General features: G+C 35.8%; 1 protein-coding gene across 1 annotated transcript in view; it reads right to left on the bottom strand.

Moving 5' to 3' along the window:
* The window catches only part of HMCN1 (hemicentin 1), a 518,244-nt gene that overhangs the window by 311,191 nt on the left and 181,117 nt on the right, over positions 1 to 25,936 (bottom strand). The window contains exons 5-6 of the mRNA XM_059937996.1: positions 7,951 to 8,122; positions 5,760 to 5,866 (exon numbers count right to left, since the gene is read on the bottom strand). Coding sequence (XP_059793979.1) covers positions 5,760 to 5,866; positions 7,951 to 8,122 — 279 coding nt within the window. The remainder of the gene's footprint in view (positions 1 to 5,759; positions 5,867 to 7,950; positions 8,123 to 25,936) is intronic.

The raw sequence follows: 25,936 nt of genomic DNA, 5'->3' as shown, positions 1-25,936 counted from the left end.
GAATTTTTCTAGACACATTATGCTAAGTGTGTTCACACATTATCTCATAAAATCCTCTTACATCCAAAAATGATTTTATAGCACCATAAGAAACTGGGGCTCAAAGAAATGATTACTTGCCTAGGTTTAGACAGGAAGTTAAATGGCAATTACTCCAAGCTCAATACTCTTTCTAAGTCTATACACAGCCTTTTAGGATAACATAATCTCTGAGTTGATTTGGACACTATGGCATAGAAAACAATAATACCACCCAACTATTCATTTGCCATTCTAAATTTCTAAATACTCTCTCATTTAGGAGGGGTCAGGTTAGTGGAGTGTTGGTAAAATTCTCTCTGAAAAGAGAAAGCCCTAATTTGGGGTATGTGCCAATTTCTGTGATGTAAATACTACCACAGTGGCTGACTTCAAGCTCTCAACGGGATGTCACTGAACAGAGAGCTGGGAAGAGAAAGTGCATAACTGACTCTACACGAGCCATTTATGAGCCAGCTCCCGCAGACCATTAGGCCATGACAATAGTTCTGGCCAATGGGTTATAAAGGAAGTAAAGCGTGTCTGTCACTCACAAAAAATTCTCATCAGAGAAGTGACACAATCCCTTCCTTTTTTCTATTCAATGCACATTGTCCAGTCTTTTCCCCACTAAGAGAGGCCACGTGTTCAAAATATGATGGTGTCTCCATCAGCTTGGGTTCCTGAGTGACCATGTGAAGTAGAACACCTGTCAGCCCTCACAGGACATGTGACATAAGTGAGGAATGAACTTTCTTGTATTAAGCCAGGAGAATTCCTCCTGGTACTAAATGTGAAGCATGCCCTGTTATAAACTGAATTAAAGTGTGATTGATAGAGCTGGCTTTAACTTCTCTCTCCTAAGGAGTTTCAATGTTTTATAAAACAATAAATAAGCCAAGTAAAAAATAAAACCTTTATGTGTATCTGAATTCATAAAAAATATACATACAATTTACAATTTACACACGTTCAGGAGAACAAGAATAACGGATTTAACTACTTTTACCATTCATGTGTCAGAAACCGTTTAAACATTTTACCAACATCTAAATTAATCATGACAATATTAAGTAGGTATTATTTTCCCCCATTTTTCTCAGACTTGGAGAGGTTTAGGTAATTTCTTCAAGGTCAAAAAGATACTAAGTAGTGTACCTTGAATTAAAATAGACATCCATCTCTTTTTAAAGTATTTACTCTTATATGACATACTGTTCTTTACAAATTAAAGAATATTATGGTTTTAATCAAATATTTATTGATAATCTACTGTGGGCTAGGCATTGTGCCAGCCATAATGATATAATAAAGCCAGCTAGATTTAAATACTATCATTTTATTAGATATTATATGTTTAAAGAAATGTGATACAAGGAGAGAAATGTACCCAAAACAAAGAGTAAATTCTGTATATGTTCACACACACACACCTCTACACATTTATACAAAAACACAAGAGTACAGACATGTCTTTAAAGGAAACATTCCATTTGGTTGACAATCTGATATTGGCAGACAAAAATAACCGGGAAATATTCCAGGAAAAAAATCTACTATACAGCATTCCATTGACCCTAAACATTGAATTAATGCCATATCTAATCCATTTAAATAACCCACCTGGTGTAGTCTGAAGGCTTATTCAAAAGAGGTACCAGGTGAGAATAATTGGAGGCCAGCATAATAGTCTACTTGTGCAGTCCTTTGTAGACTTGAGGCTTATTTAATTATGATTCCTTAGCAAGTTTGTGTCACTTGAGTATGATTTCTAAAATATCCTTATCCTATAGAAAATGCATTAGTAGGCTCTGGCAACCAAAATAATCTACAAACAGAATATTTCTACTAGTCTCAGAATCTCTATTTAGGAGATTATATAAGGACAGTTTATCCAAATTCTCTATTTAGGAGATTATATAAGGACAGTTTATCCAAATTTACTTAATGGAAACACCCCAGGGCATGTGCTAAATTACATGATCACACTGATAATCCTAGACTAATAGAAACAGTCTGTACCACCTAAACCTAATGGGTGCTGACAGTTATTTAATGTCTTTGCAGGAAGTTTCCCTTAAAGAGCAGAGCACACAGTTTGGCCTGAGAGTTTCCGTGGTTATGTTCAAATACTCTATGTACAGATACAGCTGCCCGAATGGAAAATTTAAATTTTTTCTCAGAAATTAGATTCAGGATTTGTAGCTTCCCTACAAATGAAAATTTAGGGCCATAAAACAACCTTCTCTTTTGTTTCTAATAATACTTGCAGTTCATTTCAGTGACTTCTTTTTGGCATGTTTTCCCCTGCATCAGAGGCAACCTAAAACATCCGAGTCATTTATATGAACTGTACTGATGAGTTGACTCATTGCCTATGTTTAGTGAAAATGTCCTAATAAATCACAGAAAAGAAATTACCAGGGTTTCAGAGGAAAACCACAAAAGAAAAGAAATCGCCACTCTCATAGCAATTCAAATGATGGACATAATAAAGTGTTCTGTGTCAGTATATCAACTGTGGGTGAACTAAACCAATGCTTCTGTCTGCTTCCCTGGGTATCATCAGAATAAGTATATTAATTTTTATTCATGAATATTTATACAGTTCTTTCCCAGGCACTATGGCATATATTGGTGACAAAGTCTGGTCTATAGCAAAATTGGAGGACAAAATCTGTACAGAAATAAATATGATATAAAGGGGAAAAATAATGCAAAAGGGAGGTGCAGAAAAATTGCAATAGAAAGCCAGAGGGAAAAGAGAAGGTTCTGGATGAAAAAAGTCAGAAAAACCTTGATGAAAGTGTTGCCATTTGAGCTGAGCATAAGTGGGTAGTTATCAATCAGACATAAAGTAAGAAGAGAAGAGCATTCTAGAAAGAAGCAACAGCTTGAGACAGAGCATGGACCATGAGAATGTGGTAAGAGAGAGGGTGAGAGACACTGCAAAAGCATATTAGATTAGAATGGAAAGGCACGTGGTAGAAGATAACCAGAAAGATTGGTTGAGGCTCAATTAGGTGGTCCTTGAATACCAGGCTAAGGTCAATTAAGATATAGGCTGTGCTCCATACTTGAGATTAAAACTGTTATGTGAAACATTCAAAAAGCCATTATTAATTCCATTGATAGAGCAGACACTTTCCAGATAGGAGAGTGCACAGGAGACGGCACCAGGGGTGTGCTATCTTATCTCAGACATTTCTCCACTTGAGAAAGCACATGTGTAAAACGTTATCATTCATTAGCCATCCAAAAGGGAGATCCAAAGTCAACAGCCATATTTATGTCAGTAGATTCAGCTCAATTTCCTTTGCACCAACCCAATACATTATTTTGGCATTTCGTTTAGGAGCAAAATAAGTTTATTATTTTTACTTGCATTGTAATGCTTATCCTTTGTTTAGTTACCACGAATTGTACTCTAGAAATTGTGTAACATCAGGACCAGAAGCTTTTTTGGTGATGGCTAGATATAAATTTAAGGTAATATGATAATAGATACTGTGTCCTTTTATTGCTTTCTTAATTATAGGAGACAGAGCTTAGAAACTTGTCTACAGTGTTCCCACCATCTTATCCTCTCTCTCCTCACTCACAGACTAATCCTCAGTGCTTCTCTGTTCTAATTATCAATTAAGATGTTCTCAGTGCCCATTAAGTATCATGGAACATGGCCAAAAGCAGATGCTCAGTAAATGTTTATTGAATGGATGACTGAATGAATAGGTGTGTTAGGCACAAGGAAAAACATCAGACATGTAAAATATCCCTCTTCTAGGCAAGAGTTTTACTAGAGGAAATACCACACTAACAATCCAAATCACCTGCAAAATGGATTCAAATACTTCACAGTAAGTTGCTAATAATACGAAAGAGTGGCATCACTTGTACATATTTCAAAATCAATGATAAACAACTTAATGTCACTCTTCAGAGAGCAAGAATGACTTACCTTAGTGAACTTGCTAGCTCAGGACCACTGCTGGCTTAGGTCATGCTTAAGTTAAAGTGTTTGGGGGATAAAGAGACTCAGAACCTTCTTATACTCCTTCTTACTGTGGTCACAGAAAGTCAGACTCAATCTAGTCATATTTTGGGCAAGTTGGTCAAAATAACCATAACATCAAGTTTGGCCACATTTATTTAAAATGTAACAGCAAAACACTTCATTGCTGACAATCTAATGCACTCAATAAATATTGAGTAACTACTATGTGCAAGGAACTGGGTGAATAAAACAGGCAGATGGGACCATTTCTGATCTATTCAATAAAAAATTACTAATTTTATTTCACATTGCCTTTTTACTTACACCCTTATCCCATATTATCCATGTTTAAAAATCCATATTACAGTTTCAATTTTCCTTATAAGGCTGAGAGTTCTGAGAATAAAAAATTGATATTCTAGGATTTAAATGGAGTTACAATGAAAACTTTCATTTTTTAAATTGGTAAATATAAGTATTCCTTAAAAAAAAACTGGCATGCAAAAAATGGCACCTCGAATCTCTACAGTGTAACACCTCTGCATACTTTCACAGAAGCTAAATAATTTGAACTATGAGCCCATTGATCCCATTTTTTTATGCAGGGAAGCCGAGACAATGAAAGAGTAAATGATGTAAGGGGTATCTTCATTTGAATTGTCCCAGAAGGATTCTAGAGTAAGTTGTTCATTTGGGAGGTATGACGGCTGCTAATAAGCAAAGAGCAGGTAACACAGGAAAAAGAATGCAGCCCATAAAGGGTGTGCTTTTAAGCCTGCTCTCACTATAGACAACTGGAGCTTATTCCTGCAGGGGCTGAAAGCTGCTTTTGAGGGGCTTCATCCTCCGGAAGAACAGCCTTCTCCTGTTCAGGTTAAAATAAAAAAAGCCTCTCAGACACAGAAACACGGGTACCTGAGTTGGAAATAGGTCAGAGCACACTGAAAATTTTGAGAAATATGGGCAAGCCACTCAGACCACGTACTAGAGTGGGTCCCACATATAATGTGCAACAGAACTAGATCTCAGGTTTATGGCATCCTGAATTTTGAGGGTATGTTCTTTCCTCCATACTGCCAAAATACAGTGCTTTCTTACAGTGAATATACACTACTGAATGTAATTCTAGGATACAAATACCATTCTGTGTTAAAGTACACAATGAATGTACATCCACCAAATACCAATAACCAGCAGTGCTTGAGAGCTTATTTTGTAGCAGGAAAGATGTGAAGTACTTCATTTGTACCATCTCAATTTAATTCTCAGCACAATTCTATGAAGGAAAGGTCTATTATTGCCATCCTACATTACAGAGGTGGAAAGCAAGGCACAGAGAAGTTATAGTTCTGACGTAATGCAGCTTTTAAGTGGCGGTGTTGAGATTCCAACCCAGGGCAGTTCCATACTGGGGCCTATGCCCCAACCATCATTCTCTACTGGCTCCATCTCTGATTGTTTTGGAAGCAGACAGTGGCTAACACAATCAATCTACAGATTTGATGATAGGAAAACTATCCAAGAATTTTAAGTCTATTTATAGTGGTATTGATGCCTTTCGTGGTCATCAAAACTTAACACTATCAATTCATGTGATCAAGACACCTCCTACAAATGCACCATGTATATTGCTTTTTAGTAAAAGCGTTCTCTCTGATTGCTAGAGAAGATACAAATAAACTATTGTATACACTTTATAAAACATGCCAACACCAAAATAAAATAACAAATAGACTTTATAAAATACCTTCACTGTCCATATTCCAGCCTCTGGCTCTTTAACATTCACCACCTTGGCAGAGTTATGAATATTTAATAGCTCATTCAGGCCAAATCCCTTTTTTATCAGCTTCCCTGAAAGACAGACATAATGGTAACAATCATAATCTTTCTTTCAGCTATGTATATTAGCTGTATACATTTCCAGTACAAATTACCTGATGGACATTTGTGCCTCTAGCTCAAAACATTATTTTATTTATATCTAAAATATACTCAACTTTAGCATTTCTGGACGTTGGAATTGAAGTAACAGATTCCTATTCACTATGCTGATTTGATCTTATAAAGAGAGTAACAAATGACAGGCTGTAATCATATTTCCAAAGCCAGCCTAGGTAACTATTATGGCTACCAAGAAGTTATGTGCAGTCCCAGAGACATTTACACTTAATAGATAGCAAAAACAGTAAAACAGAATAAATGTCTTTTTGAACATCACTCAAGGTATTACTAACATAAGAGCCCTGGTCATATCTTTGCATAAAGTGTAAAACTTCAGTTTTCCACGAAGCACAGCTTGAAGGCTTTTACTTGTCACAGGAATAGTTAAAGGAGGCAGTGAAATGAAGTAACATGATAGGTGGAACTTACGAAGAAAAAGCAAATTTGGAATTAAGCCATAGTTTACTTATTCACTTCACTCTTGGCTCTCCTATGGATTACTTCTGCAGTTATATAAACAAATCAATTATAAGAATTCTATGTTTGCATCAAAAGCTTTACAATCGCTATAAATGACTTTTAAAATATCAATATCAATGACTTTTTAAAGTAGTAGAAACTTAATGCAATGGTTACAGGTACTTTTAAGTATCCAGAAAATGGAAAACACAAATCTTTCCTGGATAGGTAACATGGATGGTATTAGAAGAATGCTACCTAAAAAGACAAATCCAGGGCTTCCCTGGTGGCACAGTGGTTGAGAATCTGCCTGCCGGTGCGGGGGACGCGGGTTCGAGCCCTGGTCTGGGAGGATCCCACATGCCGCGGAGCAACTGAGCCCGTGAGCCACAACTACTGAGCCTGCGCATCTGGAGCCTGTGCCCCGCAGCAAGAGAGGCCGCGATAGTGAGAGGCCCGCACACCGCGATGAAGAGTGGCCCCCGCTTGCCGCAACTGGAGAAAGCCCTCGCACAGAAACGAAGACCCAACATAGCCATAAATAAAATAAATAAATAAAATTTAAAAAAAAAAAAGACAAATCCATTTCTAAAGACAAATCCATTTTTAAGACCAAACCTGTAGAAGTCTTGAAAAACAGATTTTGCTTGCTTGTAAATTTCAATTTGATTGTTAGTGTGGATGAAGCCTTTGAGGACAATTTCATATGCTATTTTCTTTAAGGTATTAGTTATTTTCTAAGACTCAAATAAGTAAGAAAGGTAGTTACTCCCTCCCCATTTATAAATATTCACAAATAGGTTAAAAAAAATGTAGCACATACTAAAGCTACAATGGGAATAAAAATATTTTGCAAACATCAATAGGTTTAAAAAAAATTTCTAAATGCAAATATTAAGAAAAATGAGGTTTCTGTTTTTATTAGATTACTATTCAACATTAAGTCTTATTGTAATATTCAACCAGCAATGGAATCAAGCCAAAACTTAGGGTTATACTATACAATTATTGAGGAAGCAAAGTAAATTAAAACATCATTCTAATGAGAACATGAATTTGTTTTTTAATGATTGTCTCCTATAAAATTAAAATTTATCAAGAAAATGATATAGTAAAAAAATTAGTCAGTGGTTTTAAAAGGAGTTTTTTCATGTGATTCACTTAAAAATAACATAAAATACAGAATTTTACAGAATAAGTTATTGTGAAGTATTTCCCCACATAAAGATGAGGAAAATATGATTTCAGGTTCAATTAAAATATTTTTTCTTTTGGATACTTTACCTACAGTTAAGTTAGTACCTGTGATCTGTTTAAATTATTAGGAGTTTCAGCTTTTTGAATCTCATGTTAAGTCAACAATACTTAAGACTAAAAACATTCAGTTTTAATTTTTAAACATCCTCCCTAGTCACTTTTGAATTTATTGAATTTATTTATAAAATTAGCATTAATTTGAACAAGTAAGTGTACAAAAAATCTTTCACTTTTCATGGTTTTTCTATTTTATTATATGAATGTCCCATATATCTCACCTAAAGGATTGCGAATTTCAATCATTGGAGAAGGGCCACTCAGAGACACAGTAACCTCTTTTAGACTGGGATCAAAAGGAATTTTCCAAGTGTTTACAGCCTGTTCCAAATGATCTGTTGATAAGAGGTGAACTTTGGAAGCCTGCACCGCTTCCTCTACCCATTTTAACACCTATAAGAGAAAAAGAGACACGTGAGTGATATCAAAACATTTACAGCTTTATACTACCTCGAATTCCTGGTGCAGTAGTTGACTTTGCTTAATTACATGACTCCGTCACTTTCTGTACTAGTGTGAGGTTTATTTCCATCACAGTTAAGACAAACTTTCCCAACCCTAAGAATGGGAGAAAATATTTGCAAACGATAAGATCAACAAGGGATTATTCTCCAAAATTTACAAACAGCTCATGCAGCTCAATATCAATAAAACAAACAACCCAATGGAAAAATGGGCAGAAGACCTAAATGGACATTTCTCCAAAGAAGACATACAGATGGCCAAGAGGCACATGAAAACATGCTCAACATTGCTAATTATTAAAGTAATGCAAATCAAAACTACAATAAGATATCACCTCACACCAGTCAGAATGGCCATCATCAAAAAATCTACAGTTAATGCTGGAGAGGGTGTGGAGCAAGGGAACCCTCCTACACTGTTGGTGGGAATGTAAATTGGTAGAGCCACTATGGAGAACTGTATGGAGGTATATATACAATGGAATACTACTCAGATGTGGTATATATGCAATGGAATACTACTCAGCCATAAAAAAGAGTGAAATGATGCCATTTGCAGCAACATGGATGGACATGGAGATTATCATACTAAGTGAAGGAAGTCAGACAGAGAAAGACAAATATCATATGATATCGCTTATATGCGGAATCTAAAAAATGATACAGGCAGATTATCAACTTTGAAGAAATAAATTTTAAGGAGGTATGGGAGGAAGGAATACATTTTATAAAACGTTACAAGGAAGCTCATGACTGACCTTTGAATAGTAGGAGTGTTAAGTATGCTGTTAAAAATCTGTAACGGACAGTTAAGAAAATTATCAGACTGTAAGAGAAATGTGTGAGCTTGCCAAACAGGGATTTCAGTGTAGATTTTGTCTTTATCAAATGAAGTTAAAGGAACAAGTTATAGTTAAAGTTTGAATGGAAGAGCCTGCCATTGTTGTTCCACATCTGGTTGTTGCTGTTTGCATTCCTTTATTGAGCCTACATCTTCATAAGCTTTTTGGCAGGGTATATGTTGAACACTTGTTTCATGCTCAAGACAGGATTAGAGAGCACGGATACTGACAACTGATTTGTCTGTTTTCTTCTTTTTCCATGACTATATCTACTAGTAGCCTCATCTTGATTTACAAGCAAAACCTAGAAAACCTACAAAAATAAGTGTTTTGTGGTTTATCTAGGAATAATACAGAAAATATTGCTGTTATTTTTGGTGAAGAAAATCAATTTTGTATAGTTTATTTCAACCTAAATGAAATGTGAATTTTGTTTAAAAATTTTTTTTTAAATGATACAAATTAACTTATTTACAAAACAGAAACAGACTCACAGACTTAGAGAATGAACTTGTGGTTACCAGGGGGGAAGGGGGTGGGGGAGGGTTAGACTGGGAGTTTGGGACTGACATGTACACACTGCTGTATTAAAAAAAAGAAAAAAAACACAAACTTTCCCTACATCCACTTATTATAGTAGGTTCAGAATAAAATGCTAGTTTAACTCATGCACAAATTTCAATTTTTATATCTTGGAATAATATATTCAAAATGAGATTACAGTGTCCAAAAACCAGTTGTGCAGAGATATTACATGCAGAGGTATTACAGACAGTTCTATTTCTCAAGAGAAATGAAAAGAACCTATAAAAAACATGGTAATGGCGATACTGAGATTCTTTTTCCCCTCCATTCTTTCTTTCTGGATTTCTTTCAAGGTCCAATTTATAAAAGATAATTAGCAAATTATCAAATCCAATTTCAATATATTGGGTATTGAATTATTGTAATAGAGTATACTATAATTATATATTGTATATTATAATATATATTGTAGTATATTAATTATTGAAAAATAATTGCCATGCCAGCAAAATATTCATTTTTATAATAAAATAAATAAGTAAAAAATAATGGGAAAAGTAACAACTGTATTTTTTTTAAATGGAAAAATATTTCACCACCAATTTAAGTGGTGTGTCCTTGAAAACTAGGCTTTGGGAAAATATTAAGAAACTGGGTTATAATAGGGTATTAATGCCTCACTGTGAACAAGGAAACCTTTCAGTCCACAGAAATGTTCTGCAACAGCAAACACAATTCCTCATTAAACAAACAGGTCATGACTGGACAGGTACTGCTTAGTTAAACTTACTACAATTACTTCTAAATCATACTAAGTTTTAATCCATCTCAGATCTTTCTCTGGTTCATATATCCTTTAAGACTATATCCCGTCATAACAATTTCCCTTGTAATTATGCATAAAACACTGAACAGTGCTGGATATTAAGCTACAGCCAAGCTACTCAAAATAAACAAAAACATATTTGAAATTTCAATAGTAGTAGCCACGAATCAATGAACCAAACAAGTATTGTGCAATAACTTAATTCTCTGTAAAAAGGATCCCATTTTTTTTTTTGTCCTCAAGGATGATGAAAATGGCTAAGACATATTATCATAAAATTAACAATGTGAGGCAATTATGTTCATTCATTAAATAAAGGTTTATTGTTCAAAGTACTCTTCCAGGTACGGAGTGTTGATGAACATATTTTTAGTCAATATTTAGTAATCGCACTTCTTCTCTGAACTAGTCTCTTTTTGCATTATTTTGTAGTCTGCATTATTCGTTTTTAATAAATCTTCTTACCTTTCCTCCAAGGTCAAGAACCACAGCTCCTTTATCATTGTATACCCTGAACCAAGCGACCTGCTCTACACATAATAAAGGTGGGATATGGACTAATGTCCATGAAGTTGGTCATAATGATGATAATAACGATGTCTTCTTAAATAAAAGACTGTTATGGGAATTCATGAAACAGGGAGCCCTTGTTGAAATAATGTATATAAGGTGCCCATCACAGTACTTGCCACATAGTGGATATTCAGATGTTTTCCTCCATCTCCAACTAAATTCCCTTCTTTTCCCCTAATTGAATATTTCAATAATGACTTCATGGGCAAAGTGAAAAAACTTACCCATGAAAGTCAGATAAGATTTCTGTAAATGAAAAAGAGACACAAAGTCATTCCAGGTAGAAGAGAAGTTCTGAAGAAACACAGAAAGACAGAAGTACTCATATATGTTAAGAACATGAGTGCATCCAACTGGCTACAGTTAAGTGCTCAGAAAAGGGAGAAGCAGAAGATGAGGTTGGAAGCTTGTGTCAGGGGCAGACTATGTATGGTCACAAAGTCAAGCTATGACAATCGGATTTTATCCTAAAGACCCAAATGAAAAATTCCTGAAGGACTTTATGCAGAGGAGTAATACATTGAATGTGGTATTTTACAAAGTAACACCCGTAGGGGTATCATCAACTAACTGAGCACAAAAAAAAAAATCTATTACAGTTAATTACTCCATAAATCAAATGATATATTTCCTCAAAGTTTAACCTTATAAAGCACCTGGAATTTTACGTATGAAATAAAGCATGTATCAAGATAATTGTCGAAAGAAGCAGATGCCATATTTTGAAAAATGGGTTCTGAGTGATCTATCATGCTTGAACAGAAAGGTATGAATCATTTTGTTCATCAAATCTATCCATATGGCTATAGAAACCAGACTGATTATCAGTAATACCTGACCTTAAATAGAACACATGTTTCAATAATCAGAGTGTTGACATTCTTATGTCTTAAACATAAAATATGGCTGCCTTACTCAAGGAAGTGCAAAGAACTGACTTATTGTCTGAGAAAGCACTTGATAAATTTGACTGGGGATAAATAACTTTGAGGATAATGTCTGATTTAGAGACTAAAGAAGGCAAAGGACAAGAGAAATCAGATAAATAGAACATTTGTTTTAAGGACAAGACACAAAATGTGGCCATAAATAATTCTCAATGTAAGGGAAGAAAAGAATTAGAAAACAAGGATAGTATAGAATCTCAAGTTCAACAATGAAATGCAATAGTGTTAAGTAGAAATAAAAGTGAAATCAATTTTTTATACACCTTTACTTAAGTGTTTAGTGTATTCTGGGTGACTCCTCAAATATACCTCTCCTTCAAACCCCATGAAGAAAGGTTATATCACTGGAAATCTATCCTGTTGTCTGTTAGTTATGGATGGAAAGCACTAAGTTCTAGGCATTCTTATGAAAATGGAAAACTATTTAGTTGCATTTTCATAAGGCAATTGTGTTTAAATGGTACGAAACATAAGCAGGCTTTTGGTTTATTCTTAATACTGTTTCCAATTCATCAACATTTATGAGGCTTTCACAAAGGGATTACCACGTATCATGATACTACTTGTTGGGAAAGATACTCATGATACTTTTTTCATCCACTTACAGAAAAAATCAAATTGAAAACAGATGCAACTCACTTTGTTAGAAAATACAGATATTAGCTACATGTGTGTAAAAGTAGATCCCTGCAAGCCACAGAATCACCATAAGTGAGGTTTCTGGCCTCTCATGTTGCTACATATAAGAAAAAAAACAAAACAAAACTTTGTCTAACCATGAGAAATATTCTCATGAGACTGGAAATGATCTTATACTGATATTGTAATGACAAAAGAAGTGAACTAGAATAATGTGAGATCCTTTGAATCAGTACATTTTCACTAACATAAAAACTGTTTCAACCCACGAGGGAACCATTAATTGTACATTAAGTTGTAATGTAAAAATAGTCTCTCATGATTTGTAGCAGTTTAAACCTCAAAGGGCCTTTAAGAACATCTAACCCAGCTCTTTTATTTTATAAATGAGGGAAACTGATATTTGAAAGAGTTCTTGTACCTTTTAAACACCTAACCAGACTGATTCTGGCTCAGTAGTTATTTTTTACATAAGCCCCTTTGTTCCTGAATACACTCTCTTAGTTTAAATATTTTGCATCCGATGTAATAATCAGTACTTAAAAATAAGTTCATATTTCGATTCCACTCAGGAAGGAAATGCAAATATTATTGCAAAACACAAAACTGGCCTACATTATTATGTATTATGAAATATAATACATAGTATTACGTAGAAATGGAAGTGAAATCAATTTTGCATACATCTTCAAGAACAGAATTTGAAGAAAACTTTGGAAGGATATTTTTCTTTTTTCTTTTTTTAATCAATATATGGTTGATATGTAACATTACATTCATTTCAGGTGTACAATATAATGCTTCGATATCTGTACATATTGCAAAATGATCACCACGATAAATCTAAATAACACCCATCACCACACATAGTTACAATTTTTTTTCTCTTGTGATGAGAACTTTTAAGATTTACTAAGCATCATTCAAATATACAACACAATATTATTAACTATAGCTACCAGGCTGTACATTACATCCCCAGGACTTACTTATTTTATAATTAGAAGTCTGTACCTTTTGAACCCTTTACCCATTTTGCCTACCCCACCAAACCCCTGCTTCTGGCAACCACCAATCTGTTTTCTGTATCTTATGAGTTCAGTCTTGTTTTTGTTTTAGGTTCCACATATAAGTGAAATCATACGGTATTTGCCTTCTTTGGTCTGACATTTCACTTAGCATAATGCCCTCAAGGTCCATCCCTGCTGTCAAAAATGACAAGACTTCCTTCTTTTTATGGTTGAATAATATCCCAGTATGTGTATGTATATATGCCACATTTTCTTCATCCATTCATCTGTAGGTGGGCACTTAGGTTGCATCTATGTCTTGGCTATTGTAAACAGTGCTGCAATGAACATAGAATGAATATATTTTTTGAGTTAATGTTTTCATTTTATTCAGATAAATACCCAGAAGTGGAATTGCTTGATCATAAGATCATTTTTAATTTTGGGGGTAACCTTCATACTGTTTTTCATAGTGGCTGTACCAAGTTACATTTCCACCAACAGTGCACAAGTGTTCTCTTTGCTCCACATCCTTGCCAACACTGGTCATTTCTTGTCTTTTTGATAATAGCCATTCTAACCAGTGTGAGGTGATATTTCATTGTGGTTTTGATTTGCAATTCCCTGATGATTAGTGATGTTGAACACCTTTTCATGTACGTGTTGGCCATTTGTATGTCTTCTTTGGAAAAATGGTTATTCAGATCTTTTGCCCACTTTTTAATTGATTGGGTTTTTTTGCTATTGAGTTGTATGAGTTCGTTAGGTTTTGAATATTAACCCCTTACCAAATATATGATTTGCAACTACTTTCTCCCATTCAATAGGCTGCCTTTTCATTTTGTTGATGGTTCCCGTCACTGTGCAGAAGCCTTTTAGTTTGTTGTAGTCCCACTTATTTTCGCTTTTGTTGCCTTTGCTTTCAGTGTCAAATCCAAAAAATCATCACCAAGACCTATGTCAAGAAGCTTATCACTCACGTTTTCTTCTAGGAGTTTTATAGTTTCAGGTCTCACATTCTAGTTTTTAATCCATTTTGAGTTAATTTTTGTGAACGGTGTAATATAGTGGTCCAGTTTCACTGTTTTGCATGTAGCTCTCCAGTTTTCTCAACAGTATTTATTGAATAGACTTTCCCCATTGTATATTCTTGGCTCCTTTGTCATAAATTAACTGACCATATATGTGTGGGTTTATTTCTGGGCTCTATTCTGTTCCATTGATTTATGTGTCTGTTTTCACGTCCATACCATAATTGTTTTGATTACTATAGCTTTGTAATATAGTTTGAAATCAGGCAGCATGATGCCTCCAGCTTTGTTCTTTCCCAAGACTGCTTTGGCTATTTGGGGTCTTTTGTGTTTCCATACAGACTTTATGATTGTTTGTTCTAGTTCTGTGCAAAATGCCATTGGAATTTTGACAGGGATTGCATTGAATCTATAGATAGCTCTGGGTAGTATGGACATTTTAACAATATTAATTCTTCCAATCCATGAGTAGGGAATATCTTTCCATTTATTTGTAATTTATGTCATCAATGTCTTATAGTCTTTAGTATACAGGTCTTTCACCTCCTTGGTTAAATATTTTTCTGAAGTATTTTAAGTATTAAGTATTTTATTGTTTTGACACCATGTGGAAGGATGTTTTTCTTTTAAAAATTATATCCAAATGAATTTCCCCAGAACATCTTTTGTCCTTTTGGTGGGAAAATGGAAATATGGTAAAGTGTTAGATACAACTTGTAATTATGCATATATCTGTATCTTTGTTGTTGCTGCTGTTTATCATCTGTCATCTCTACTAAACTGTCCCATGAGACAGAACAGAAACTATGGATGACATGTTCACTACTATATCCCCTCAACCTAACACAATGCATGAGATATAGTAAATTCCTAATAAATATGTATGAGAAGGAGGGAAAAGAGGAAAGAGGGAGGAAAGAGAGAGAAATTGTATATCAGATCTTTACCCTCAGAGTTAAGAGTATGGAAAAGGTAACATTTGGGCCCTGTGTTCATTTGTGACAAGCCCTCTCTCTGCACTAAATTTTCAATACTGAGCTGAATAGGGTAAGAACTTGCACGTGTGGTCTTAAATGTGAGCATTAGGCTCTAATTAGTTTTGATTTATTTGGTTAGCTAACTTGGGATTTAAAAATGCATTGGAGATATCTCTAGAATTAAGTCCATTTTTTAAAAAATGCCAGTGTATGCTTTTCAGTAGCACTGGATGAAGATTTTTCAAGCTCAGTAGTGGTAGAAAGTTGTTCAGTAAATGAATGCAACAAAGCAAAAGTAGTTTAAAGGGCTGGGTTAGGCATAAATGCACCCACCTAATAATCAGAGCCTACCCAGAAAGCCATCCATGTAATATTACTATTAATAATAGAAAGCACTTTTATAGTGTTTATTATATGCCAGATACTTTTAAGAGCTTTACAGTGATCTTCACAAGAGCTCTTTGACATAGGAATGGTTATCTCCATCCTACATATGGAAAAACTAAGGTACATTCTCAAAGTTCATAAGTCACACAACTAGTAAGAAGGCAGGGCTGGCCTTTTGATTTCAATAATCTTGTCTATTTTCTAAATTTATCATAAGGAAAAATCAGTTTTCAAGAGTGAATCAGAAATAATATCTAGTGAAAAAAAATCAATGCAGGTGTTTTAAATGAGAAATGGCTTGCAGAACAGTGATTTGATTATCTGTATATTATTATCACTACTTGAACAGCAAATTGTCAAGAATTAACTTATATAAAAATATTAAAGCCTTTAAATCTATATTGAATTTGATGTGAGAAAGACTTACTACATTTCCAAGACAATCATTTTGTGGTAAACCCTACATGATAGCAGAGGCAGGCTTCACTCTACTCTGATCTGGCTAAGAGAGACACTCTTCTGGGTAACCAGGAGAGCCTTTCCCCCCAGGTTCAAGTTCATTTTTACCCTGCAGCATAGCATAGAACCCATAATTCAGAATCTGCATAGAAGTCACTAAGCATTTATTGAGCATCTACTGAATATAAAGGATAGTATATGATATTATAGAGAATACCAAAGAAATAGAAACACACTCCCTGCCTTACAAGACATGACAATCTAGTTGGAGAAATGAGACAAAGACAATAAAAACAAATTAACTAGCTCTTACCTTCAAGTAATAAGTTAAAAAGATCAGATTTATAGTCTCAATTTTATATTATAAATGATCAATTTATAGTTCTAAACTGTGATGCACTTTTCTACTCAAAAATTTTAATGATTCCCTGTTACATTCAGAATGAAGCCCAAGCCAGGGCTGGCAGTGGGAGTAGTCTACCCTGGATGCAGATAATAAAGGGGTGCACTGTCTGTGGAAAATTTAAAAACAATAAAAAAACGGACTAAAAGTTGCTCTGCTTTCTAATATCATCATGTCTTAGTAATCCTAACCAATTCCCCCTTTAAAAAATTCTGTTTGTCTAAAGTCTAACCAGCTGTTATTACCGTTGAGTTTTAATCATACATGTAAGCTTCAAGTTAGCACATTTTTATTACTTTCCCTTTAAGAAACATCATATTCTGCATAGACATTAACTCAGAGAACTCCCAGTTATATATCACGTACATGGTCATGCTAACTCTGTTACTCACTTTCATTTCAAGAGTATATGTAGTACTGTGATCCTACATTTTCCTGTATTTAGACAGTAGATTCAAGCTATACCTTCATAGCTCAGGAGTTACATGATATGACATGTGTTAAAAGGATCATTCTAGGGCTTCCCTGGTGGCGCAGTGGTTGAGAATCTGCCTGCCAATGCAGGGGACACGGGTTCGAGCCCTGGTCTGGGAAGATCCCACATGGCGTGGAGCAACTGGGCCCATGAGCCACAACTGCTGAGCCTGCGCGTCTGGAGCCTGTGCCCCGCAACGGGAGGGGCCGTGATAGTGAGAGGCCGGCGCACCGCGATGAAGAGTGGCCCCCGCACCACGATGAAGAGTGGCCCCCGCTTGCCGCAACTAGAGAAAGCCCTCGCACGAAACGAAGACCCAACACAGCTAAAAATAAATAAATAAATAAATAAATAAATAAATGGAGTAGTTATTAAAAAAAAAAAAAAAGATCACTCTAGGCTCTGTGTTGAAATTAGACTGTAGGGGATTAAAGGTCAGAAGCAAGGAGATCAGATATAAAGCCACTGCGTTAATCCAGGTGGAAGATGATAGTGACCCAGACCAGGGTTGTAATAGTGGGGCAGAAAGAAGTGGCCAGTTTTGGATGTTTACTGAAGCCAGAGTTGACAGGGCTTACTGAAGACCAGAAGTGGAGCCTGAGGATGATACCTCAGTTGCCATTAACTGAGACAGTGAAGACCGCAGGAAGTTGATTTAAAGGAGTGATGGACTGAGGAGGAGAATGTAGGCTCTCAGCTTGGACATGCCAAATTGAGACGTCTATTAGACATCAGGTGGAAGAAAGAAGCAGGCAGTCAGATATATGGATCAGAAGTTCAGTTGAGAGGTCCAGATTGGAGATATAATGGAATTTAAAATCATGAAGCTCTCCTCGAAGCCCCTCCCCACCAAGAACTTACACAAAGAGGGAAGTACACCATTCTGTGAAAATAAACTTAGATGTTAATACACAATGGTCCAGAAGAAAGCCTTGGAACAAGTCTCCCCTTGTTCTGACTCCAGGCAACCTTCAGATGACAAGGTCCCCCCAACATTGTATGTGAGTCTGTAGGGAGTGAATGCACTAGTCATGCCAATACAAGTGTTCTGGACTTATGGCAATGAGATTTCTCATCATAGATGAATGAGTAGCATTCTAATTTATACAACACTGCTGTGAGTTTGGCTAATGAGTGTCTATTCCTGAGGAGGATGGGTCCACTTTTGGAGTGCTGACAAACCCAGGTCCATAGTTTGCAAATCTTAGCAAATCCACTACAGAAATGTCACACTTTGAGGTGTCTTAAGAAGGTCTTCTGCTGATAATATCCATTTTTATTACCCTCTGTGTACCTTATACCTACTTAATTTGGAAAATTCCACTGTGAGCTTTTCCAACAGTAAGTGCCCCAAAACAAGTGTGGTTGGTAATTCATGGAACAGACCATAAATGCTCATGCTTGAAGGTAGGCAAAGTAAGAAATAATTTATGTGTTATTATGTTTTTGCCAAGAAAAGGCTTTCTGGTGGAACTAAATTTTACTGAGTTCAATATAGAGAATATGGGTTGGGGGAGGGCTTAGAAATTGGAAGAGCAATAGAAAATTTGGGTTCAACGGGTACACTACAGAGGATTGATGACAAAAGGAACCATCAACTTCAACTCTATGAACACCTAAAACTTGTGTAAAACTACCACACCTTCAACATGGTGCAAGTTCTCTAATGCAAAGCAGCTGAAAAAATAAAAGCACGCTTCAGACATTTCTGAAGGGTGAAATCATTCCTGCTGTTATAAAGTGTCAAAGTATATTTCATTAATTTATCTTCATAAAATTCTTATGTGTCACAAGCTCAATGTGCTACAAATGACTGAGGAAATTTATCTTGCAGAAAATATGCATTATTTAAAATAATAAAAATATACAGTATTGACTTCTATACATTAGATCCGTGGACCTTATTCATCATAGAGCTAAAAGATGGTATCCTTTTACCAATCTCTCGCTGTTTTCCTAACCACCCAGCCACTGGCAAATACGTTTCTACTCTGTGTTTCAATAAGCTTCACTTTTTTTCTTTTTTTGTAGATTCCAAATATAAATACCATGCTGATAACACTGTATTGCATAATTGAAATTTGCTGAGAATAGAACTTAAATGTTCTTACCAAAAAAAATAAAAAAAGATAAATATGGGAGGTGATGGATGTGATACTTAACTAGATGAGGAGAATCCTTTCACAATGTATAATTATATCAATAGGTATATACATCACAATATACACTTTAAATATCTTACAAGTTACCACTTAACACTTTATATTATCAATTATACCTTATAAAACTGAAATGATAAACTATTGACTTTTTTAACATCTTTATTGGAGTATAATTGCTTTACAATGGTGTGTTAGTTTTTGCTTTATTACAAAGTGAATCAGTTATACATATACATATGTCCCCATATCTCTTCCCTCTTGCATCTCCCTCCCTCCCACCCTCCCTATCCCACCTCTCTAGGTGGTCACAAAGCACGGAGCTGATCTCCCTATGCTATGCGGCTGCTTCCCACTAGCTATCTATTTTACGTTTGATAGTGTATATATGTCCATGCCACACTCTCACTTTCTCACAGCTTACCCTTCCCCCTCCTCATATCCTCAAGTCCATTCTCTAGTAGGTCTGTGTCTTTATTCCCGTCTTGCCCCTAGGTTCCTCATGAATTTTTTTTTTCTTAGATTCCATATATATGTGTTAGTATACGGTATTTGTTTTTCTCTTTCTGACTTATTTCACTCTGTATGACAGACTCTAGGTCCATCCACCTCACTACAAATAACTCAACTCCGTTTCTTTTTATGGCTGAGTAATATTCCATTGTATATATGTGCCACATCTTCTTTATCCATTCATCTGTTGGTGGACATTTAGGTTGGTTCCATGTCCTGGCTATTGTAAATAGTGCTGCGATGAACATTGTGGTGCATGTCTCTTTTTGAATTATGTTTTACTCAGGATATATGCCCAGTAGTGGGATGCTGGGTCGTATGGTAGTTCTATTTTTAATTTTTAAAGGAACCTCCATAGTGGCTGTACCGATTTACATTCCCACCAACAGTACAAAAGGGTTCTCTTTTCTCCACACCCTCTCCAGCATTGTTTGTAGATTTTTTTGATGATGGTCATTCTGACCGGTGTGAGATGATATCTCATTGTAGTTTTGATTTGCATTTCTCTAATGATTAATGATGTGAGCATCCTTTCATCAGTTTGTTGAAAATCTGTATATCTTCTTTGGAGAAATGTCTATTTAGTTCTTCTGCCCATTTTTGGATTGGGTTGTTTGTTTTTTTGATATTGAGCTGCATGAGCTGCTTGTAAATTTTGGAGATTAATCCTTTGTCAGTTGCTTCATTTGCAAATATTTTCTCCCATTCTGAGGGTTGTCTTTTGGTCTTGTTTATGGTTTCCTTTGCTGTGCAAAAGCTTTTAAGTTTCATTAGGTCCCATTTGTTATTTTTGTTTTTATTTCCATTGCTCTAGGAGGTGGGCCAAAAAGGATCTTGCTGTGATTTATGTCATACAGTATTCTACCTATGTTTTCCTCTAAAGGTTTAGATAGTGTCTGGCCTTACATTTAGGTCTTTAATCCATTTTGAGTTTATTTTTGTGTATGGTGTTAGGGAGTGTTCTAATTTCATACTTTTACATGTACCTGTCCAGTTTTCCCAGCACCACTTATTGAAGAGGCTGTCTTTTCTACACTGTATATTCTTGCCTCCTTTATCACAGATAAGGTGACCATATGTGCGTGGGTTTATCTCTGGGCTATCTATCCTGTTCCACTGATCTATATTTCTGTTTTTGTGCCGGTACCATACTGTCTTGATTACGGTAGCTTTGTAGTATAGTCTGAAGTCAGGGAGCCTGATTCCTCCAGCTCCGTTTTTCTTTCTCAAGATTGCTGTGGCTATTCGGGGTCTTTTGTGTTTCCATACAAATTGTGAAATTTTTTGTTCTACTTCTGTGAAAAATGCCAGTGGTAGTTTGATAGGGATTGCATTGAATCTGTAGATTGCTTTCGGTAGTAGAGTCATTTTCACAATGTTGATTCTTCCAATCCAAGAACATGGTATATCTCTCCATCTATTTGCATCATCTTTAATTTCTTTCATCACTGTCTTATAATTTTCTGCATACAGGTGTTTTGTCTCCTTAGGTAGGTTTATTCCTAGAGATTTTATTCTTTTTGTTGCAATGGTAAATGCGAGTGTTTCCTTAATTTCACTTTCAGATTTTTCATCATTAGTGTATAGGAATGCTAGAGATTTCTGTGCATTAATTTTGTATCCTACTACTTTACCAAATTCATTGATTAGCTCTAGTAGTTTTCTGGTAGCATCCTTAGGATTCTCTATGTAGAGTATCATGTCATCTGCAGTGACAGCTTTACTTCTTCTTTTCCGATTTGGATTACATTTAATTCTTTTTCTTCTGATTGCTGTGGTTAAAACTTCCAAAACTATTTTGAATAATAGCGGTGAGAGTGGGCAACCTTGTCTTGTTCCTGATCTTAGTGGAAAATGGTTTCAGTTTTTCACCATTGAGGATGATGTTGGCTGTGGGTTTGTCATATATGGCCTTTATTATGTTGAGGAAAGTTCCCTCTATGCCTACTTTCTGGAGGGTTTTTATCATAAATGGGTGAACTTTGTCAAAAGCATTTCTGCATCTATTGAGATGATCATATGGTTTTTCTCCTTCAATTTGTTAATATGGTGTATCACATTGATTGATTTGCGTATATTGAAGAATCCTTGCATTCCTGGGATAAACCCCACTTGATCATGGTGTATGATCCTTTTAATGTGCTGTTGGATTCTGTTTGCTAGTATTTTGTTGAGGAGTTTTGCATCTATGTTCATCAGTGATATCGGCCTGTAGTTTTCTTTCTTTGTGACATCTTTGTCTGGTTTTGGTATCAGCGTGATGGTGGCCTCGTAGAATAAGTTGGGGAGTGTTCCTCCCTCTGCAATATTTTGGAAGAATTTGAGAAGGATAGGTGTTAGCTCTTCTCTAAATGTTTGATAGAATTCGCCTGTGAAGCCATCTGGACCCGGGCTTTTGTTCGTTGGAAGATTTTTAATCACAGTTTCAATTTCAGTGCTTGTGATTGGTCTGTTCATATTTTCTATTTCTTCCTGGTTCAGTCTCGGCAGGTTGTGCATTTCTAAGAATTTGTCCATTTCTTCCAGGTTGTCCATTTTATTGGCATAGAGTTGCTAGTAGTAATCTCTCAGGAACCTTTGTATTTCTGCAGTGTCAGTTGTTACTTCTCCTTTTTCATTTCTAATTCTATTGATTTGAGTCTTCTCCCTTTTTCTCTTGATGAGTCTGGCTAATGGTTTATCAATTTTGTTTATCTTCTCAAAGAAGCAGCTTTTAGTTTTATTGATCTTTGCTCTCGTTTCCTTCATTTGTTTTTCATTTATTTATGATCTGATCTTTATGATTTCTTTCCTTCTGCTAACTTTGGGGTTTTTTTGTTCTTCTTTCTCTAATTGCTTTAGGTGTAAGGTTAGGTTGTTTGAGATGTTTCTTGTTTCTTAAGGTAGGATTGTATTGCTATAAACTTCCCTCTTAGAACTGCTTTTGCTGCATCCCAAAGGTTTTGGTTCGTCGTGTTTTCATTGTCATTTGTTTCTAGGTATTTTTTGATTTCCTCTTTGATTTCCTTAGTGATCTCTTGGTTATTAAGTAGTATATTGTTTAGCCTCCATGTGTTTTTATGTTTTACAGATTTTTTTCCTGTAATTGTAATCTTGCCTCATAGCGTTGTGGTCAGAAAAGATACTTGATATGATTTCAATTTTCTTAAATTTACCAAGGCTTGATTTGTGACCCAAGACATGATCTATCCTGGAGAATGTTCCATGAGCACTTGAGAAGAATGTGTATTCTGTTGTTTTTGGATGGATTGTCCTATAAATATCAATTAAGTCCATCTTGTTTAATGTATCACTTAAACCTTGTGTTTCCTTATTTATTTTCATTTTGGATGATCTGTCCATTGGTGAAAGTGGGGTGTTAAAGTCCCCTGCTATGATTGTGTTACTGTCGATTTCCCCTTTTATGGCTGTTAGTATTTGCCTTATGTATTGAGGTGCTCCTGTGTTGGGTGCATAAATATTTACAATTGTTATATCTTCTTCTTGGATTGATCCCTTGATCATTATGTAGTGTCCTTGTCTCTTGTAACAGTCTTTATTTTAAAGTCTATTTTGTCTGATATGAGAATTGCTACTCCAGCTTTCTTTTGATTTCTATTTGCATGGAATGTCTTTTTCCATCCCCTCACTTTCAGTCTGTATGTGTCCCTAGGTCTGAAGTGGGTCTCTTGTAGACAGCATATATATGGGTCTTGTTTTTGTATCCATTCAGCCAGTCTATGTCTCTTGGTTGGAGCAGTTAATCCATTTACTTTTAAGGTAATTATCGATATGTATGTTCCTATTACCATTTTCTTAATTGTTTTGGGTTTGTTATTGTAGGTGTTTTCCTTCTCTTGTGTTTCCTGCCTTGAGAAGTTCCTTTAGCATTTGTTGTAAAGCTGGTTTGGTGGTGCTAAATTCTCTTAGCTTTTGCTTGTCTGTAGAGGTTTTAATTTCTCCATCACATCTGAATGAGATCCTTGCTGGGTAGAGTAATCTTGGTTGTAGGTTTTTCTCTTTCATGACTTTAAATATGTCCTGCCACTCCCTTCTGGCTTGCAGAGTTTCTGCTGAAAGATCAGCTGTTAACCTTATGGGGATTCCCTTGTGTGTTATTTGTTGTTTTTCCCTTGCTGCTTTTCATATGTTTTCTTTATATTTAATTTTTGATAGTTTGATTAATATGTGTCTTGGCGTGTTTCTCCTTGGGTTTATCCTGCATGGGACTCTCTGTGCTTCCAGGACTTGATTAACTATTTCCTTTCCCATATTAGGGAAGTTTTCAACTATAATCTCTTCAAATATTTTCTCAGTCCCTTTCTTTTTCTCTTCTTCTTCTGGGACCCCTATAATTCGAATGTTGGTGCGTTTAATGTTGTCCCAGAGGTCTCTGAGACTGTCCTCAATTCTTTTCATTCTTTTTTCTTTATTCTGCTCTGCAGTAGTTATTTCCACTATTTTATCTTCCAGCTCACTTATCCGTTCTTCTGTCTCCATTATTCTGCTATTGATCCCTTCTAGAGTATTTTTAATTTCATTTATTGTGTTTTTCATCATTGATTGGTTCCTCTTTAGTTCTTCTATGTCCTTGTTAAATGTTTCTTGCATTTTGTCTATTCTATTTCCAAGATTCTGGATCATCTTTACTATCATTATTCTGAATTCTTTTTCAGGTAGACTGCTTATTTCCTCTTCATTTTTTAGGTCTGGTGGGTTTTTGCCTTGCTCCTTCATCTGCTGTGTGTTTTTCTGTCTTCTCATTTTGCTTAACTTACTGTGTTTGGGGTCTCCTTTTCGCAGGCTGCAGGTTCGTAGATCCCGTTGTTTTTGGTGTCTGTCCCCAGTGGCTAAGGTTGGTTCAGTGGGTTGTGTAGGCTTCCTGGTGGAGGGGACTAGTGCCTGTGTTCTGGTGGATGAGCCTGGATCTTTTCTTTCTGGTGGGCAGGTCCACGTCTGGTGGTGTGTTTTGGGGTGTCTGTGGCCTTATTATGATTTTAGGCAGCCTTTCTGCTAATGGATGGGGTTGTGTCCCTGTCTTGCTAGGTGTTTGGCATATGGTGTCTAGCACTGTAGCTTGCTGGTCATTGAGTGAAGCTGGGTCCTGGCGTTGAGATGGAGATCTCTGGGACATTTTTGCCATTTGATATTACGTGGAGCTGGGAGGTCTCTTGTGGACCAGTGTCCTGAACTTGGTTCTCCCACCTCAGAGGCACAGCCCTGATGCCTGGCTGGAACACCAAGAGCGTTTCATCCACACGGCTCAGAATAAAAGGGAGAAAAATAAGAAAGAAAGGAAGGAAGGAAGGAAGGAAGGAATGAACAAACAAAGGAAGGAAGAAAGAAATAAAGAAAGGAAAGAAAAAAATATAAAATAAAATAAAATAAAGTAAAATAAAGTTATTAAAATAAAAAATAATTATTAAGAAAAAATTTTTTAAAACTAATGAAAAAAAAAAAACCGGACAGACAGAACCCTAGGAAAATCGTAAAAGTAAAGCTATAAAGAAAAAATCACACACAGAAGCATACATATACACACTCACAAAAAGAGAAAAAGGGAAAAAATATATATGTATTGTTGCTCCCAAAGTCCACCTCCTCAATTTGGGATGATTCGTTGTCTATTCAGGTATTCCACAGTTGCAGGTACATCAAGTTGACTGTGGAGATTTATTTCTCTGCTCCTGAGGCTGCTGGGAGAGATTTCCCTTTCTTTTCTTTGTTCGCACAGCTCCCAGGGTTCAGCTTGGGATTTGGACCCGCCTCTGCGTGTAGGTTGCCTGAGGGCGTCTGTTCTTCGCTCAGACAGGACGGGGTTAAAGGAGCAGCTGATTCGGGGGCTCTGGCTCACTCAGGCTGTGGGAAGGGAGGGGTATGGATGTGGGGCGAGCCTGCGGCGCAAACTATTGACTTTTTCATTTGTATCTCCCATTGAATCTTTTTTTGTTTGCTTGGGTTTTTTCGTTTGTTTGTTTCGTTTTTTTTTCCCCTCTAC

The sequence above is a fragment of the Balaenoptera ricei genome, chromosome 1 (genome assembly GCF_028023285.1).
Source record: "Balaenoptera ricei isolate mBalRic1 chromosome 1, mBalRic1.hap2, whole genome shotgun sequence".
NCBI lineage: Eukaryota > Metazoa > Chordata > Mammalia > Artiodactyla > Balaenopteridae > Balaenoptera > Balaenoptera ricei.
This window is presented reverse-complemented; position numbering and strand designations above follow the sequence as displayed.